The following is an 18606-nucleotide window of genomic DNA, read 5'->3' as shown; positions in this document are numbered from 1 at the left end:
TTGCCAGAAGAGAGTTGACTATGGCACCCTTTCCAGCTCCACACCCTTACCGTCCTGCCATAAACCTCCTGAGGACTTTATTGAGAGTCTGGATGACATAAGGCCAAATGGTAGACCCTGTTGTCTTTCTTACTGGTTACTCACTCTGTGCCGTCTGCCGTGGTGCCACATTAGGAGGGGTCATAGTTCCATTGCCATTGATAAAGGGGTCTTCCGGAGGTTTGTTAGTAAAGGAGTTATTGATCTGGTTGCAAAGATCGGTAATTCCATCTGGATCCGGTGGTCCTGCAGGATCCATTTCTGTGACTGAGAGAAGAAAACAAATAGCCATCACTACTGTGTCCTGAGGACCCTGAGGCATGTCACCCTTCTTTACAGAGCATCTGTCAGCAGTTTTGTACCTATGACACTGGCTGACTTGTTACATGTGCACTGGGCAGCTGAAGACATCTGTGTCGGTCCTGTGTTCCTATGTGCCCGCATTGCTGAGAAAAATGATGTTTTAATATATGCAAATGAGCCTCTAGGAGCAATGGGGGCGTTACCGTTACACCTAGAGGCTCTGCTCTCTCTGCAACTGCTGCACCCTCTGCACTTTGATTGACAGGGTCAGGTGTGATGATGTTTTCACCGCCTGGTCCTGTCTGGTTTCAGCAAATCACAGCGCCCCTCTTGTCCATGGGCTATGTCTGGTATTGCAGCTTAGCCTTAATTTAGTAAATTAAGCTGAGCTGCAATACCAGACACAGCCTGCAGATTAGAGTGGCGCTGTTTCTAGACAACCCCTTAAAGCTTCACAGCGATGTATTATATTTTCAAAACTGTTCTCTGCATTGTGATTGACGAGAAACCTAGCTCTGCATGCAGACGGACACTTTGGTGGAACCAATAGACTCCATTATAAGTCAATAGGGCCTTTTTGGTGCCACTGATGTTGTGCAACGGATTCGTCACAGTGTTGTGGCATCTGTTGTAAATGGAAGTCGCAAAACTGATGTGAACATTGAAAGCCACAGTTTAAAGGGGTTGTCCCACAAAAAACATTCTAAATTTTTCAAACCAGCACCTGGATCCGAATACTTTTGTAATTGCATGTAATTAAAAATTTAGTATAGCCAATGAGTTATTCAATAAAATGTATCCGTAGAGCGCCACCTGCTGTTTGTTCTTTTTCTTATTTCTCCGTCCACCTCACTGAGGTGGTCGCACGTGCTCAGTTTAATACTTCAGCTGCCACCAGCCCTATCTTCTGTTAGAAGCTGTGACAGCTACAGGGAGAGAGCTGCTGCAGAAAGAACAGACCCCCTGAGAAAGGACACCCCAGCCTGATGTAGCAGAGCAATTGGAACAATGAATGAGGAGATCTCTGGATCCATGTGAGGTACAGGGCTGGTTCTAGCTTTGTTAGGCTGGGTTCACATGGGAGTGTCCGGATTAGGTCCGGATGCGTCCCGGTGTATTGAGGCAAACCCAGCGATTAGGTACGCAATTGCAGTCAGTTTTGACTGCGATTGCGTTCCGATGTTCAGTTTTTATCGCGTGGGTGCAATGTGTTTTGCACGCGCGTGATAAAAAACCGACTGTGGTACCCAGACCCGAACTTCTTCACAGAAGTTCAGGTTTGGGTTCGGTGTTGTGTAGATGTTATTATTTTCCCTTATAACATGGTTATAAGGGAAAATAATAGCATTCTGAATACAGAATGCTTAGTAGGTGGTCAATTCAGGGTTAAAAATTTTTATAAAATTAACTCACCTTCTCCTCTTGATCACGTAGTTCCCGGTCTCTTCTTTACTTCTTTAATGATGAACTACCGGCTAAAGGACCTGTGGTGACGTCAGATCACATGCTCCAATCACGGACCATGTGATTGGAGCATGTGATCTGACGTCACCACAGGTCCTTTAGCCGGTAGTTCAGCCGGTGAGTTAATTTAGCCGGTGAGTTAATTTTTTTATTTTTTTTAACCCTCAATTGATCACCTACTAAGCATTCTGTATTCAGAATGCTATTATTTTCCCTTATTACCATGTTATAAAGGGAAAATAATACAGTGAATAGACTGTCTCCTAGCAACCATGCGTGAAAATCGCACCGCATCCGCACTTGCTTGCGGATACTTGCGATTTTCACTCAGCCCCATCCACTTCTATATGGCCTGCGTTGCGTTATAAACGCACAATATAGAACATGCTGCGATTTTCACACGACGCATTAATGATGAGTGAAAATCACAGCTCATGTGCACAGCCCCATAGAAATGAATGGGTCCAGATTCAGTGCGGGTGCAATACGTTCACCTCCCGCATTGCACCCGCGCGGAAATCTCGCCCGTGTGAACTCGCCTTAGAAAGAGAATGTCATATGCTATATGATGCTCATTTTTACATCAATCATAGCACAACCCCTTTAAGTCATCCCTCCTTGCCCCTTCAGTGCCAGCTGAGGACCTGACTATCACACATTTGCTGTACATATCCGGAGATCTTTCCGGTGCATACACCAAGCAGTGTGAATAAGCCACCAATTCAGTTTTAGGCTACCTTTCAGTGCTGAAGCAGCGTGATACCCGGACCCCTGGATTTACTGTCTTCATACATTAGGTCTCACCTTGGCTCTTGTCCTGGAAGTTGGTTTTGCGCTGTAAGGTGGACGGGAGCTCGTTGAGTCTCAGCGACAGCTGCCTCTTGAAGGGCGAGTTCTTCTGGCTCAGAGCTGGGAACCCTCGAAAAGATCCCTGTCTCACAAGCTGTTCCAGGGGAGCGTGTCTGCGGGGGATTGCATGCTGGCCGCTAGTGTCCCCCTTCTCTGCCGGACCTGAGTGACCTTGTAGCTGAGAAGAACTCTCCGGTGGGACTGGCAGCGCCGGGTTGGGTGGAGCAATTATAGGCTGGGTCTGAGCTGCTTCACCTGAGGAACACAGAGACCACCAGTGACCTACTCAGATCCTTCTCCGTTCCATATTCTAGGGCAGTGTGGTTAACCTCCGGCACTCCAGCTGTGGTGAAACTACGACTCCCAGCATGCTCCATTCATTTCTATGGAGTTCTATTGAGAACAGCCAAGCAAGTGTACATCTTGGGAGTTGTAGTATTACCACAGCTGGAGTGCCGGAGGTTAGCCATCACAGTTTCTAGGGGCATTTTGCATTTCTCCACAATTTTACCTTTCTTCTTATCCTGTGCCTGCTTCATCGCATCTTCGCGCTCCGTTTGCTGGGATCCCGAGGTGACGCGGAAGGATCCCTCGCGGGCAAAGCTGGTACGGCTGGCATCGAAGGATGCAGTGACTCCGCACTCCTTTTCTCGCTTCTGCTTTCGCTCAAGGCAGGCAGCAAACGCACAGCCCACAGCATGACTCAGGCGCTCCCCCTATGGGTAAGTCAGACACGTAGGTTAGATGCCCTGGGACCAGACCACCACCTAATCTGTCCAAAACTGGATAAATACTTGTTAAATAAGTTCTTAATAAATAGAGAAGACATGGCTGCTTTCTTTCAAAAACAGTGCCATACCTATCTACAGGTGGTGTGTGGTATTGCAGCTTAGCCTCATTCATGTCAGAGGAGCTAAACTGCAATACCAGACACAACCTGTGGACATATGTGGCGCTCTTTTTAGAAGAAAGTAGCCATCTTCTTTAAATCCTATACAAACTCTTTAAAGGGAATGTGTCACCAAAATATTTATCACCCAGTTAAAACCAGATAGCAGCACATCTCCTTTTTCTAAACGCTTTTTATTTTCTGATTGCAGATTTTTTTTAAATTGTATTTCCTGAACATAATTTATGGAGGCATCTCCCCTGAGCTGTTCGTAACATCATTTACAAAGCATTAAGAAAATTGCTATACGGCAGCCCCATAATCCATAGACACAATGGTCAGGGGGGGACCTCATTGACTTCTATGGGAGAGTTTTCTGGGCATGCTCTGTGCAGAGGTCATTGTACAAGGAAGGAATAGAGAAGCTCTGACAATCACCTAATGTGAATGGAGGATCCTGTCTTATCTATACACAGAGGTAATATCATTACAGGCAGGATTAGAATGACAGATAAGCAGATAACTGCAGTAAAGTGATCTGTACAGACCAAGAAGTGTATTAGGCTTAAAGGTAAATTGATTGGGTTGCACTCGTTGTCCAATCTATGAGGTGCTTCAGTGGAGTGGATGGAATCCAGGTAAACAATAGTAAGAGAGATACCACCACACACTCAGGGTTTTGATGCAAATAAAATACTTTTATTGTGACATATCCTCCAATGAGTACATTAGTAATTGCGGAAGAATGCCTGTTTTGTGACTCAAAGTCTTTACGTTTCGGTCACTTCAGACCTTGGTCCCAGGAGTAGGGTAATCGGGATTTCAGGAGGGCCCCCGTGGTACAGCGTGAACGCGCTGCGGGGGGAGGCGGGGGCCCTAAATCCCGATTACCCTACTCCTGGGACCAAGGTCCGAAGTGACCGAAACGTAAAGACTTTGAGTTACGAAATAGGAATTCTTCCGCAATGACTAATGTACTCATTGGAGGATATGTCACAATAAAAGTATTTTATTTGCATCATAACCCTGAGTGTGCGGTGGTATCTCTCTTAAGGCTCCATTAACACGTCCGCAATTGCGGACCTATTCTTTTCTACGGGGACACACGATGTGCTGTCCGGATCCGGAAATGTGGATCCGAACTTCCGGGTCCGCAATTCCGTTCCTGAAAAAAATAAAACATGTCCTATTCTTGTCCGCAATTGTGGACAAGATTAGGCATTTTCTATTATAGTGCCGGCGATGTGCGGTCCGCAAATTGCGGAACGCACATTGCCGGAGCTCGTGTTTTGCGGATCCGCAAAACACATATGGATGTGTGAATGGACCCTTACTATTATTAGGCTTAGTGGCCAGTGCAAAAATTGCAGGATTTTATAGTTTTTGTTTAAATATACATATTGACATAGTAAATTAAAAAATATCATCAAAAATTCTTAAAAAATATAAAATAAAACATAAAAATGTTAGTTAAACAATAAGTCATTTTTTAATGACACATTCCCTTTAAAGGGGTTTTCCGGGAGTTTAATATTTATGGTCTATCCTCAAGATGGGTCATCAATACCTGATCGGTGGGGAGTCTGACTCTCGGCTCCCCCGCTATTCAACTCTTTGAAGAGTGCCGAGTGACATCACATTCATCCATTGCGTGGCCTATGTGCAGCTCGCTACCATTCAAGAGAATGGGGCTGAGCTGCAATACCAAGGACAGCCACAATGCAATGTACGGCGCCCTGTCTGGTATGCTGTGAATCGGTGCTGGGTGTCAGAGCCCCACCCCCACTCCTGAGGATAGATCGTCAATATCTTCCTATTTAATGTACATAGGGCTTTAACCACACAGTGCTATTAATTATTACTATACGCCCCTATAGTAAACTCACCGAATCTTTCAAGGCCATAAAGCAATGACATATCCAGCGTCGGGTAGTTCCGTCTCGACATATATAAGAGAAAGCCTTGTCGAAGTTGCGGTCTGGTGCACAGAATGAAACCTTTTCAATGGTTTGGTCCACTATGAGATCCTGGGAAAGAAAGAGAAAGGAGATGAAAGCCATTATTTGTGGATTACTGTCAGGGACTTTACACTTTACCTTCTCTGCAGCCCCTGAGATAGTGACCTCCGTACGGGGGTGGCTGTGACTGGTGGGGAGGTTCAGCGCTTTCTAAACAGGGCTGAGCTGCAGTACCAGACACAGCCACATGGGTGTGCACCTGCTCCATCAGGTACTGCAGAGAAGGGGCCGCCTGCTAGAGAGCGCCACTGACTCTTCATTCTGCTGACAGTGGGTCCGGTTACACGACCATTATCATACATTGAAGGCCTAGCCTTTAAAATAATGGAGAACCCCTTTAAAAAATCTCCCAAGTCCTTGCTGTCCTCTTGTGTGGAGTGACATAATTTCCAGATGTTATATGTTTGGGTGGGAAATCTGGATGACTACCAATATGGCCGCCATTACAGCTCCCTCAGGAGAGGAGCTTTCTACCACCTAGTGTTTCAGCGGTGGCCGGTAACAGGTCACTTACCAAACTGAGGCATAGTTTACAACAGTTCCGAATTTTCAGAGACAGCCCCGGCAAATTTGGTCTGTCCTGGACCAAAAGTGGGCACGACTTAGGTAAGCATTGCCCATAAGTGAGCGGTCCTGGGAAGGTCTGTAGTTGTTCCCATGCCTTGTGTTGGTAAGTAGGCTGAGGTGATGCACAACTTTAGTTTTCAGTAAAGATGAGCTGTAATACCAGACCCAGCCTCTAGACTAGAGTGGCGCTGTTTCCGGAAAAAAAAAGAGCAGTCCCCTTTTTTTCTAAAACAGGACAACCCCTTTAACCTAATGCAAGAGACGCAGGTTCCAAGGTAACTGACATAATTAAAGTGGTGGCTTGAGATTTTTATACTGATGACTTATCCTCTGGATAGGTAATCAACATCTGATCAGTGGGGGTCCGACACCCAACACCCTGTTGATCAACAGTTTGAAAAAGGTTGCGGCGCTCCGGCGAGTGCCGCGGCCTCCTCGCAGTTCACCAAGCACAGCGCAATACATTGTTTAGTGGCTGTGCGCGGTACTGCAGCTCAGCCCTATTTAATTGAATGAGACTGAGCTGCCCCTAGGCCATGTGACCGATGAGCGCAACATCACTGGGAAAGGCTCTGGTCCCTGGTCTGTCCGGAGGGGTTTCCAGGAGGTGGACTCCCACCAATTGGATACTGAGGACCTATCCCGAGGACAGGTCGTCAGTATTAAACACTAGGACAATCCCTATAACCCTTTAGGATCAGGTGAGCTGGTGAGACTGTAGAAAGGGTATGTGATAATTATGTGTCGCATTATAATCATGGCTGCTTGGAATTAACCCTGTCCTTACCTTTGTCTTATCGTCCACAACTCGCAGTCCATCAGCGGAAACCCACAAAATGGCTTTTACTGACTTCTTACCGAGCTAAAAAAAAAACACAGGAAAAATTGGCGCAATTAACAGAAGTCAAAGTGTTATGTTTAATACATTGTATCTGTCCTAAGAAAGCTGGGTGGCATCCAACGCGGCACCCATTACAGGTAGCATGGGACTTGTCAACGGTTTACCAGGACATGCAGTGATTTGTCCCCCATGTTCCCGGACTAGGGATATTCATTACAAATGTTTCTAATGTGATGGAAGAGGACTGCTGTATAGAATGTGAACACTAGAGGGCAGCACGGACCACTATAATCCCATCGTCTACCATAGGTTGATGGAGTGAGAACACTGCTAATATAATAATCTATATGACACTGTGGACATATGGGGAGGGGGGTCCCAGGTGGGTGTAGTGAACATTATGTACTTCATCCTCTCACCGCTCTATAACTGGGCACAGAATGGCTGGCAGTGCCTCTTTGATGATTACTTTGGTCTCTTTCCTAATTCCTCCCCCGGATTCTGCAGAACACTGACATGCCGCCTTTCATCTTATCTCCAGCGAGCACATAGCCCCAGATTTCCTGCCTCATAATACCCTTCACAAAGTCTACATGTATTATGCAAATCCATCCAGATGTGTCCCCACTCGCTGTAGGACCACCCCTGCAGTATTATCTGTGCCCCTATATTGAGGAGTCACACATCATTGTACAGGCTCACCAGCTTCAGCTTCTTCACAGCATCTTCACATACATGCATGCCACGCGACTCCTCCACCTCCACGTGCCCCAGGTACTGCGAAGAAAACAGCAAAGATCTTATCATACCCGGGCAGGAGCACAATGAAGAGCTTATCAGGGGCAAAACAGTACAGAAAGTGAGCACTAGAGGGCGGCATAGAGCGCTATACTCCTATATAATAAGGCAACTGGGTAGAGATGGATAGATAGATACGCCACGGACTCCTATACACTGACTCCGGGTGTGTCCTCTTTTCTCAACCCTCTATTTCCCACATGCTTTGGCAATACTAATGTATAATTTAGACCTGCCAATAAAGCTTTTTTGATTGATTGATTAGATAGATAGATAGATAGATAGATAGACGTTAAGATATAAGAGAAATGATGCAGTGGCGTAACTAGAAATGACTGGGCCCCACAGCAAATTTTTGAGCATGCCCCCCCCCCTCCCCCCGCCTCCCTAGCAACTTCTTCACAACTCCTGACTCCTGTGCAACCCCCACTCCTGTGGCAAGTCAACAGTGCGCTCTCAGCGGAGGCCCGGCAGCCGCCACGCCCGTTTCCTATAGTGTCTCTGTATATAATGTCATTGTATAATACTGTTGAGGGGGCCCTGACAATAAAATCTTTCAGTCCTCCTTCTGAGTCGTGTCCTCTGCTTCCCCTATAGCTACGCCCCTGAAATGATGGGTAGATAGATATAGATAGATATAGATAGATAGATAGATAGATAGATATGACAGAGATGATGGATAGTTATGGATAAATATATGAATTAGACAGATAGATTTGGTCAGTCGATAGATAGACAGACTCACCCTGACAGGGAAGCTGCATTTCCCCCTCCTCACGGCCTCCTCGTCTGCCCCCCACTGGTGGGGTCGGCTGGCCTCTGGGACATACGTTGGCTTTTTCCTCCGTAGGCTCTGCCGCAGCTTGTTCATCTCAGGAGGTGCCGGGCTAAGAATAAGTGAGGCGGCCATGAAGACATGAAGTGAAATGCTTTCATATCCCTCTTTACTAAACTGATAGTGGGGTCGTGTAACACAAAAGTATAGCTGTAACATATCCGTGAGGGGGGCATGACCACTCTGCAGGCAGCATTATCCTCCCGAGGGGGTCTCAGGTCTTGTTCATGTCAGTAACATGGAACAAACACCCCCAATATCCTTCAACCTCTACAACATTATGGCTGATAGCAGAGAACATTAGCTATGCTATGACTGGTAACTGGGGAAGCTGTAATGGCGACCATACTGGTTGTCACTAAACTAATTTAGTGATCTCCAACTGTGGCTCCTCAGCTGTTCCGAAACTACAACTCCAGCATGTCCCGATAGCTGGGCCATGCTTGGAGTTGTAGTTTCGCAACAGCCAAGGAGCCACAGGTTGGAGAATACTGACCCAGTGTAGCACAGCAAAATGTCAGGGGTTTGGGCGGCTGGTGGCGAACCTCACAGGAGACCCAATGGCACAAATATTCCAATGTATCCACGAGCCTCAAAGAGTCAATAATTCCTAGAATTCCACACTCTGCCTTCCAGACATATGTGAGGCGAGATTGAAAACATATGTTGAGGAAGATGTTTACCCGAAAGCTGGATCCAGAATGGTAGAAATAACACAGAAACAAAAAAAAGAGAGCAAAATAAAGCAAGATCCCTCATAGGGCCCTAAAATAGCAAAATAATGCGAGACTCCTCCATGGGCAAAAAAAAATAAAGAGAAAATTTTTGCCCAGGGCAAAAAAAAAAAAAAAAAAAAGACCAAGATAAAGTAAGACTCCTTCTGTGGCGAAAGAAGAGCAAAATAAAGTGAGACCCCTCCTAGGACGGAAAAAGAGCAAAATAAAGTGAGACCCCTCCTGGGACAAAAAATAGCAAAATAAAGTGAGACCCCTCCTGGGACAAAAAAAAGAGCAAAATAAAGTGAGACCCCTCCTGGGATGAAAAGAAAGCAAAATAAAGCGAGACCCCTCCTGGGACGAAAAGAGAGCAAAATAAAGCGAGACCCCTCCCAGGGCAAAAAACGACCAAGATAAAGTAAGACCCCTCCTGGGGCGAAAAAAGAGCTAAATAATACGAGACCCCTTCTAGGGCTAAAAATGCCCAAGATAAAGCGAGACCCCTCCCAGGGCGAAAAAGAAAGAGCAAAATAAAGTGAGAACCCTCTCAGGGCAAAAAAAAGAGCAAACTAAAGTGAGACCTCTCACAAGGCCAAAAAAAAAAAAAAGCTAAATAAAGGGAGACCCTCCTGGGGTGAAAAAGAAAGAGCAAAATAAAGTTAGACCCCCCCTAGGGCCAAAATATAGCAAAATAAAGCGAGACTCCTCTCAGGGCGAAAAGAGAGCAAAATAAAGTGAGCCCCCTCCTGGAGAACGGCGATTATAGGCCTATGTCACCGGGAGAGGTATACTCAAATCTGCTGAGACAAACCGGGAAATAACAGCGGATAGGATTTAACATCGAGCCATTAAATGAGCGCCATTTGGCCATAGGAAAAAATAAATAAAATTAAAGGGGCATTCATTTTTTGTGACTTCAGGACAGCTGCACAGAAAATCTGGGTGAGAGCGACTGATAGGTGGGGTTCATGTTATACCCATTTTGGGGGTGGTTTCCATGAAATCACTACAGAAACTGAAAAAAAAAAACGCTTTTTTTTTTCTTCTTCCCAGAAACAGCTCCCCCTTCTGTCCATGGACTGTGTCTAGTACTGCAGCTCAGTCCCATACATCTGAATGAGCCGCAATACTACATAAAACTGTGCACAAAGAGGGGGTGCTGTTCTGGGAAAAATAAAGCCTAGACAATGACAATTAGATGAATTAAATTTAGAAAAATTAGCTGCTGCCATTTTTGTTTAACTCTTTGGTGACTGTAAGGATAAAATGAGAGTATCGGGTGGGGTATGAGCAGGCAAGGGAAGGATAAAGCGGGTACAATCCTTGGCAATGTGTGGAGGTTATAACCCTGTAGAGCTCAGAGTCACATGCCATTGATGGGAGAGACATTGCCTTGGATACAGGAGGCATTGGGAAAACTTTTGTCTTCTGGACAAACATGTTGCAGCACTGACTTGTAGGATTAACGTGACCCTATTGTGGGAGGGCCTGAGGCCCAGGGATTGATTTTTGAAAAGAGTACTTTAGCAATCATTTCTCTCTAGTTCTGAACAAAAAGTAACCTAAAGGCACTGTGACCAGCTCCATACAATGACAGGAAGGCCAGGACAAGTGGGGGAGATTTATCAAACTGGTGTAAAGGAAAACTGGCTTAGTTTAGTTGCCCATAGCAACCAATAAGATTCCACCTTTCATTTTTCAAAGGAGCTTTGAAAAATGAAAGGTGGAATCTGATTGGTTGCTAAAGGCAACTAAACGAAGTCAGTTTTCCTTTACACCAGTTTTGATAAATCTACCCTAGTGTTCCTAAGGTAGGTATGTCATCTTCCTGACTGGAGAACCCCACTCGGGGATGGGTGTTGTAACGGCACCGCAAGAGATCTTTATATTCAGAGCTTTGCGGCATCGGTGAAAAGGTATGGTAGTATATTGTATACCGGTATACTCTACCCCACTATTTCAGTTTAGAGATGTTGGGTTAAATTCTCACCGTGATAGATTTCAGCGTCGCTGATACATTGTAACAAACTGTCAGGGCAGGAGAAAGCTTTGTGCTGATGGTGTCTTTCATTCACAGTCTAGACTAGATACGGCGAAAAGTATTAGTCCTGCACTGGTTTTAGGCCATACGAATATTCACATTCACTGATCGTGAAAATGACGGAGATTCGAAACACAAGTTATAATACAAAGATACAAAACGTTTCATTCCACGACAATTAAGGACGGTAGATGTAGTGATGTGTGTGGCCCTGTATGTGGGGGTCTTTCTCCCATAACAGACCCCCACTGCTCAGGAAAAAAGGGGAGCTGGGAACACAGAGCCGGACGAGTCAGACAGATCCCTTTTTCATAAGACGGTTTTGTTTAGCAAGCAGCTAATTAGCCTTGGATTGGCAAAAAAAAAGTGACGTTCCGTGGGTATGGGCTTTGTAGAAGAGAATTCTATAGAAGACATTGTGGAAAAACACATAAGAGAATCTATTAGTCCCCCCCGCTACAAGCCCGGACCCCCAGACACATCGTCCATGCAGATCTGCACAGAGCTGGCATCTGCCCCCTTTAATGAGACGCACCACCAATTGTACGGGGCTGGCACCATATACGCCTTGTAGCGGGGATAAAACAATATACCCTACACATCTGCTATATAAAAGCCACAAAGACATGGCTGGAGACAAATGCTGAAACGGTACAAATACACGTCTATACATGGCGGGAGCGAAATGGCCAATTACAGAGAGTCCCTTCATCCCGGCTGGGTGTTCTCTTCATTCGGTTCTCTTTTAGCTACAGTATACTGCCCCCTCTGTACACAGCTTCTGTCCATCCTAAGCTCTAGATGTACTACAAGTCCCAGCATGCCCTGACTGCCTTCCACGTAGTAAATCACAGGTCCGGAACACGCGGACACTGGCCGCGTGCATCCCGAATCCCCCCCCCCCAATAGGTTACTATCAGAAATACTTCCTTTAACGACTGTATCCGTGTTACGGTCTGCAAATCGCGGATCCGCGAAATATGGATATCGGCAGTGTACGTTCCACATTTTCCCGTTCTACATGTACCGCCCTAGATTAAAAATGCCTATTCTTGCCTAATCTTTTTTGCGGGTCGAGGGATCGGACATACAGATGCAGACAGCACACAGTGTGCTGCCCATCTCATCCATAAAAATGCGGATCAGATGCGGACGTGTGAATGGGGCCTAAATCACATTCTGCCGCTGGAATACTGGCGTGGGTCGTCACGACGTGCCACCAGATCTTACGACTAGTGATGAGCGAACTTCTGTTTTAAGTTCGGCGTCTAAAGTTCGGCTTCCGGTTAGCGGAGAATCCCGATATGGTTCCCGATATGGATTCCGACTTCCGTTGTGGTCCGTGGTAGCGGAATCAATAATCGGCCATTATTGATTCCGCTACCACGGACCACAACGGTATTCGGAATCCATATCGGGATTCTCCGCTAATCGGAAGCCGAACTTTAGACGCCGAACTTAAAACAGAAGTTCGCTCATCACTATTGGAAATTCATATAAGATGCAGACTTCTGGGGGCGATCTGTAGCAGGTGCCTGTGACTGGCATCCTAGATGTGGAATATCTATCTTCGGTCAACCCAGGGCACAGTTTGCTGCATACTGTTTATCCCTTGAACGCAATAATAAAACAGTATGCAATGAGCTCCCTCTAGTGGAGGCTGCAGGCAGCCAGAATTTTATCATTTTACTGTATCGCAAGGTATTTGGAAGCCTAGATCAGAAAACCTGAACATGTATTAAGAAATAATTTAGCACAGAATGCTAGACAAAAAACACATGGTGGACATTCCATTTAAAGGGGTTGTCCCCTTTACTATTCTCAGGCTAGGCCATCAGTATGTGGTCATTGGAGGTCCGACACCGTGACAATCAGCTGTTTTAGAGTAATTGAGGCACCTGAACCACACAGCTCCGTCCATTGTGTAGTGGACAGGACTTTCATTGACGTTAACCAGCTCTGTCTGCTACACAATGGACGGCGCTGTGTAGTTCTGGTGCCAGAGATACTCAGAAACAGTGGAACGGCAGGGGCGTTGGACCTCCAATGACCACATACTGACGGCCTATCCTGAGCAGTAAAACCATTGACAACCCCTTTACAGCTGTCCCTACTTACAGTGCTGGTGGGAGCGGCAGGGTGGTCTGATGTGGGCATCCAATAGTTAAAGTTCTCCTCCTGATCCCTCCTGAAAGCACAGAGAGAGCCGCCAGCGAGATGGTTGCCAGAGATAACCGTAGAAAGGAGGTGAGATAATAAGACCTACGGAAAAACAGAAGAATGCAGTTTAATATATATTCTGAAATCCAGAAGGCCTGTTGTTTTCCAAGATAAACACCTTGAACAAGACTCAAGAAATCTTTATTTGCCCTCGTTGCAAAGTATATTCCCAGTACAAGACGTCTTGTGGACAAGTGCGCAAGTGAAATACGGCCAATTTTTATTATTTTACAATGATATGTTTTGCTCTTTTTTCGTAACTTGTGCCTGTCATTGAAATTAATCAAAACCCAAAGAGGAGAAATCGTGCATTGCTAGTAGGGTGCCCGTGTGCACCGTTTAGTGCCTAATCCCAGTACAGTAGGTCCAGACACCTGACTCTGGGAGTAACATCTACAAGAGGAAAATGGGATGATAGGAGGAGAGAATTTGGAAGACCAGGGTTGGCTCAAGGTATATATGGGTCTTTGTGTGACCCCTATGCTCAGCTTCACAGGAGTATGGCATGTCTACCCAGACCACCATAGATGCCCTAGCCTGGGGGCATCTCCCAGGTTTGCCTGGTATGGACACCTGCCATGGATTTCCTGCCCCCAGTTATGGTAGGAAGAACAGCTCTGGAGCACAAACTGCTACAGAGTCATCCCTGTTCTCGGGCTGTGTCTGATATTACACTTTGAAAGCGGATAAACTGCAATACCGCCCACACCCCATAGACAAGAGAGGTGCTGTTTTCCATCCATCTTGTTCTCACCTCATCCAACCCTTGTGCAGACTAAAACAAAAGAAGGAAAATCCAGCTTCACCTTAGACGTGGCAGCTTTATTGTTCAACGAAATGCATTAAAATCCATACAAACAGTTCATGTCAACGCATTTCGGATCCCCTTAATGCCGATCCTTCATCATGACCACGACTAAGGGTGGAGACATGAAAACAGGTTGTAATATTGGATTATTCAGTTTTTATGTGAAATTTCCTTCCTCTTCCACCTAGAGGCAGGCGCACCTCGCCACCATTGATTTGCTATTATTGATTGATCGCTCTTTGGATTTGATACATTGTCTATTACAGTTCATGTTCTTACGCCAGTATTATCAGCCAGGGTAGCTATGCTCATTGTTAGCATTGAAATCTATTTAAAGTCACCCTAAAAAAATAAAGATGGGTGTGTGCCTGTTCCTCTGGCTGGTTTCCTTCTTGAGTTATTTTTATTCTGGACCAACATCGCTGAAACCTGGGTCTCTCAGGGTTACTGCTGTTTGGTTGTCATCTTCTTCTGCACCCGTTTCTTAGCTATATGCAATCACTAATGGCTGCCATTACGACGCTTATAGGGGCTACCACCCAGAGTGGCAAATTATAATACATCTGCCACCCCAATACTACTGCATGACCAGACTGCTGAAGTTTGATGGCATCCTGTATTGGAGTTGTAATGGCCATTAGTAGCACCAGGCATGGCCTCTACCCAGTGGACGCAGCCGGGTGGTTCCAGTGCCCCGAGAGCTTCTGGAAACAGGTGTTTGGGGGGTTGTTCATCAGTTCATCAGTGAGTATGTCCAGGACCACCCCATTTAAGGGGTCTTCTCACAAAGACAACCCCTGCTCTTATGCATGCCTAGGTCAAATTATGGTTATTGCTGGGGTCCTCTGATCAGGACCTCCCTTCTATGACCCTGAATGGTGAGCCATTGAGCAGTGCTTGTAATGCATGATGAGCCATTCACCTGAAGGTGAAATATCTGGCTGGCTGCAGCTTCCCGTGGCAGAAACAGCTATCTGGTGGGATGGTGGAAGCAACTGCGTGTCAATAGAGGTCATCTCTGAAGGAACATTTCCTTCGATGTATGGATATAGTTATATCTGTGCTAAAGAGGCAAAGAGATAAAACTTTGCAGTGCAATGAGATTGTGGCATCAACCTCACCTCCCAGCAGGCTGTTCTTCTTCTTCTTCACCTGTCTGAAGGCTCTCTGGAAATCTAAGTCTCCAAAAAAATCTGACTACAGTGGTCCCTCAAGATTCAATGGCCTCAGGATACAATATTTTCATTATACAATAGCCTTTTCTGGGCCATCAAAAGTTGAAACTAGACTCAGGCTCAACATGGCCATTTCTCTGGTACTGGTTGTCTAGTAGCTCCTCTTTACAGTACAGTGCGTTACTACATGTCCTGTACTGCCCCCTGTCTGTGTCCATGATGAGCTGCTCCTTTGGATGTCAGGTGAGGACGGCTCCATGTTATGTTACTGGTACGCTGTGTGCTATACAAGACCCTGAAGAAGCTCCTGTCCTTATCATAGAAAGGGATTTACCGCTTCTAGCATCTACTCCTGACTGTTACATGTAAGGACTTTATCTGCCAGGTATCTGCTTATTTTCTTAAATCTTTATTTGCTCTTATCTTGGGAAGACATTTTGGGGCTTTGGAACAAATTACTAGCTTAGCTTTCCATAGAGTTATGGGCTCTAGTTACAATGGTTTCAACATACAAAGGTTAATATTGTAACTTGAGGGAGCACTGTATTGTAAAATAGCGACTATCAGAGAGAGGGAGGAGGGGGATGTAGCTGCAGCTTCTCAATCAGAAGTCTCAGAGAGACGCCTCATCAGCTCACATCACAGTTTTAACATTACACCAGAGAGAAAATGCAGGAAAAAGACTCATGAGTGTAATTTCCTACTGTTATTTAATTCCCCAATTTGAAATTAGGCATCAGCAGTTCACTCACAGAACTGCACCCTTTGAAGGGCATTTGTCTAGGTGTAATGGCAACGCCCCCGTTGCTCCTAGAGTCTCATTTGCATGCACTAAAATCTCATTTTTCTCAGCAATGCGGGCACATATGAACATGGGACCAACACAGATGCCTTTACCTGCCAAGCGCACATGGAACAGGTCAGCCGGTGTCATAGGTACAAATCTGCTGACAGATGGGCTTTAAGAGCAGAAGAGATGTGACCGAAAGCAGTAGAGAGGGGAAGCCTAGGGGCAATTAAACTCTCCTCATCTCCTCTGCCAGGTGTCTTCACGTGTGATCGGCTTTGAGATGGAAGCAAGCGCTGACAATAAATTGATCACAGGGTGTCCTTCAGTTGGGCAGATGTAATTGTGGAGGAACCGGCAATGAGGTTTCTGTTTCTCTGCAGGGCAAACAAAGCATTACACAATTTCCATTGAAACCAATGAGCCGTGTGTGTAGTGCACAGACGTGTTCGGTCCTCCCGAGATGTTCTTTGTGGCCGCTCTTTCCTCTAGGTATGGGTACTTTCACACTAGCGTTATTCTTTTCTGGTATTGAGTTCCGTCACAGGGGTTCAATACCGGAAAAAAACGCTTCCGTTTTATCCTAATGCATTCTGAATGGAAAGCATTCCGTTCAGTATGCATCAGAATGTCTTCAGTTCAGTCCCTTTACGGTATTTTCTTTGGCCAAAATTCCGGAACACTTGCCACTGAAATGTATTAATGCCGGATCCGGTACCCATCTTTAAAAATTTGAAAATAAATAAATACCAGATCCGTTTTTCTGGATGACACCAGAGAGACGGATCTGGAATTTCAATGCATTTGTCAGACGGATTCACATCTGGATCTGTTTACAAATGATATCCGTTTGCAAACGGATTTCCGGATCCGGCAGGAAGTTCCGGCGACGGAACTGCTTGCCGGATCCTCACAACACAAGTGTGAAAGTACCCTAAGGCTGGGTTGACACGGGCGTGACGGATTGGCTCAGGATGCGTTCATGGTGCGTTCAGTGAAACTCGCACTATTTTGCAAGCAAGTTCAGTCAGTTTTGTCTGCGATTGCGTTCAGTTGTTCAGTTTTTTCCGCACAGGTGCAGTGCGTTTTGATGCATTTTTCACGCGCGTGATAAAAAGCTGAAGGTTTACAAACAACATCTCTTAGCAACCATCAGTGAAAAACGCATCGCAGCCGCACTTGCTTGCGGATGCAATGCGTTATTCACGCAGCCCCATTCACTTCTATGGGGCCAGGGCTGCGTGAAAAACGCAGAATATAGAACATGCTGCGATTTTCAAGCATTGCAGAAGTGATGCGTGAAAAAAAACGCTCATGTGCACAGCCCCATTGAAATGAATGGGTCAGGATTCAGTGCGGGTGCAATGCGTTCACCTCATGCATGGCACCCGCGCGGAAATCACGCCCGTGTGAACTCAGCCTAATTGACGTCCAGTATGGAGGATGCTTCTCTATGAACTCAACTCTAATAGCATATTTGATATTAGGTTGAATATGAAAAGTATACTGACAATCACCAACAACCAGTAGCGGGTAGGATGTGACAACCTTTCATCCTTTTTTACACCTATGGTAACTTGTCAGCATTACAAAGTGATACATTAACAACCGGGTGCAATTAGTATATAAAGCATCGCCGCCACGTACACAGTGTGAATGTCTACACTGCAGGAGCTCTGACGAGGAGCACTGAGCCATGAAGTGACTATTATTTCCTCGATGTTGTCTATAAGTGGCTATTATTATACCGGATATCCTCTTCTCAGGCAGTCACTATAATAATTGTGCTGCCGCATCTATACCGCAGAATCTGGTGGCAGAACTGGACGGCACATGTGCTCATCCTGATACTTTGCACTATTCCGCAAGTCACTGAGGAGTGAGGAACCCCATAGCCCACCACAAAGCCCTGCATGGTGACCGCAGTGCAGCTGGGATTAGCCACGGCTCCAAATCCCATCTCCATAGAGGCTTTAATACCACATTTAGAGTCTGGCAGAGGGAGTAATGCCACAGACAGGCTGAAGATTTGTCTCATCCACTGTGACCGGCGCCTGGAGAGGTCCTGATAAGTAACGCTGTACAACCATCCTACTATGCAGACTGTCACATCCCCAGCACGGGCGACGATAATATGGACATAGGTTAGTTTTTTTCTCCTCCCAAAATAATCTATAACTATTTCAGACGAGTTGATGAGAAGCTCATAACCATCTACATCATTAAAGCATAAGTAGACATGGAGCCACCAGGTCC

The 18606-nt window shown here is 45.8% G+C and overlaps 1 protein-coding gene across 1 annotated transcript in view; it reads right to left on the bottom strand.

Annotated features, from left to right (window-relative positions):
* The window catches only part of NUMBL (NUMB like endocytic adaptor protein), a 53473-nt gene that overhangs the window by 5452 nt on the left and 29415 nt on the right, over positions 1–18606 (bottom strand). The window contains exons 2-9 of the mRNA XM_044268615.1: positions 13479–13622; positions 8514–8655; positions 7673–7747; positions 6917–6991; positions 5431–5571; positions 3167–3371; positions 2611–2910; positions 145–306 (exon numbers count right to left, since the gene is read on the bottom strand). Of these exons, the coding sequence (XP_044124550.1) occupies positions 145–306; positions 2611–2910; positions 3167–3371; positions 5431–5571; positions 6917–6991; positions 7673–7747; positions 8514–8639 (1084 nt within the window). The 5' untranslated portion in view covers positions 8640–8655; positions 13479–13622. The remainder of the gene's footprint in view (positions 1–144; positions 307–2610; positions 2911–3166; positions 3372–5430; positions 5572–6916; positions 6992–7672; positions 7748–8513; positions 8656–13478; positions 13623–18606) is intronic.

Source organism: Bufo gargarizans, chromosome 9, assembly GCF_014858855.1.
Source record: "Bufo gargarizans isolate SCDJY-AF-19 chromosome 9, ASM1485885v1, whole genome shotgun sequence".
NCBI lineage: Eukaryota > Metazoa > Chordata > Amphibia > Anura > Bufonidae > Bufo > Bufo gargarizans.
Note: the sequence above shows the minus strand (reverse complement) of the source record. Positions and strands in the feature narration are given on the sequence as shown.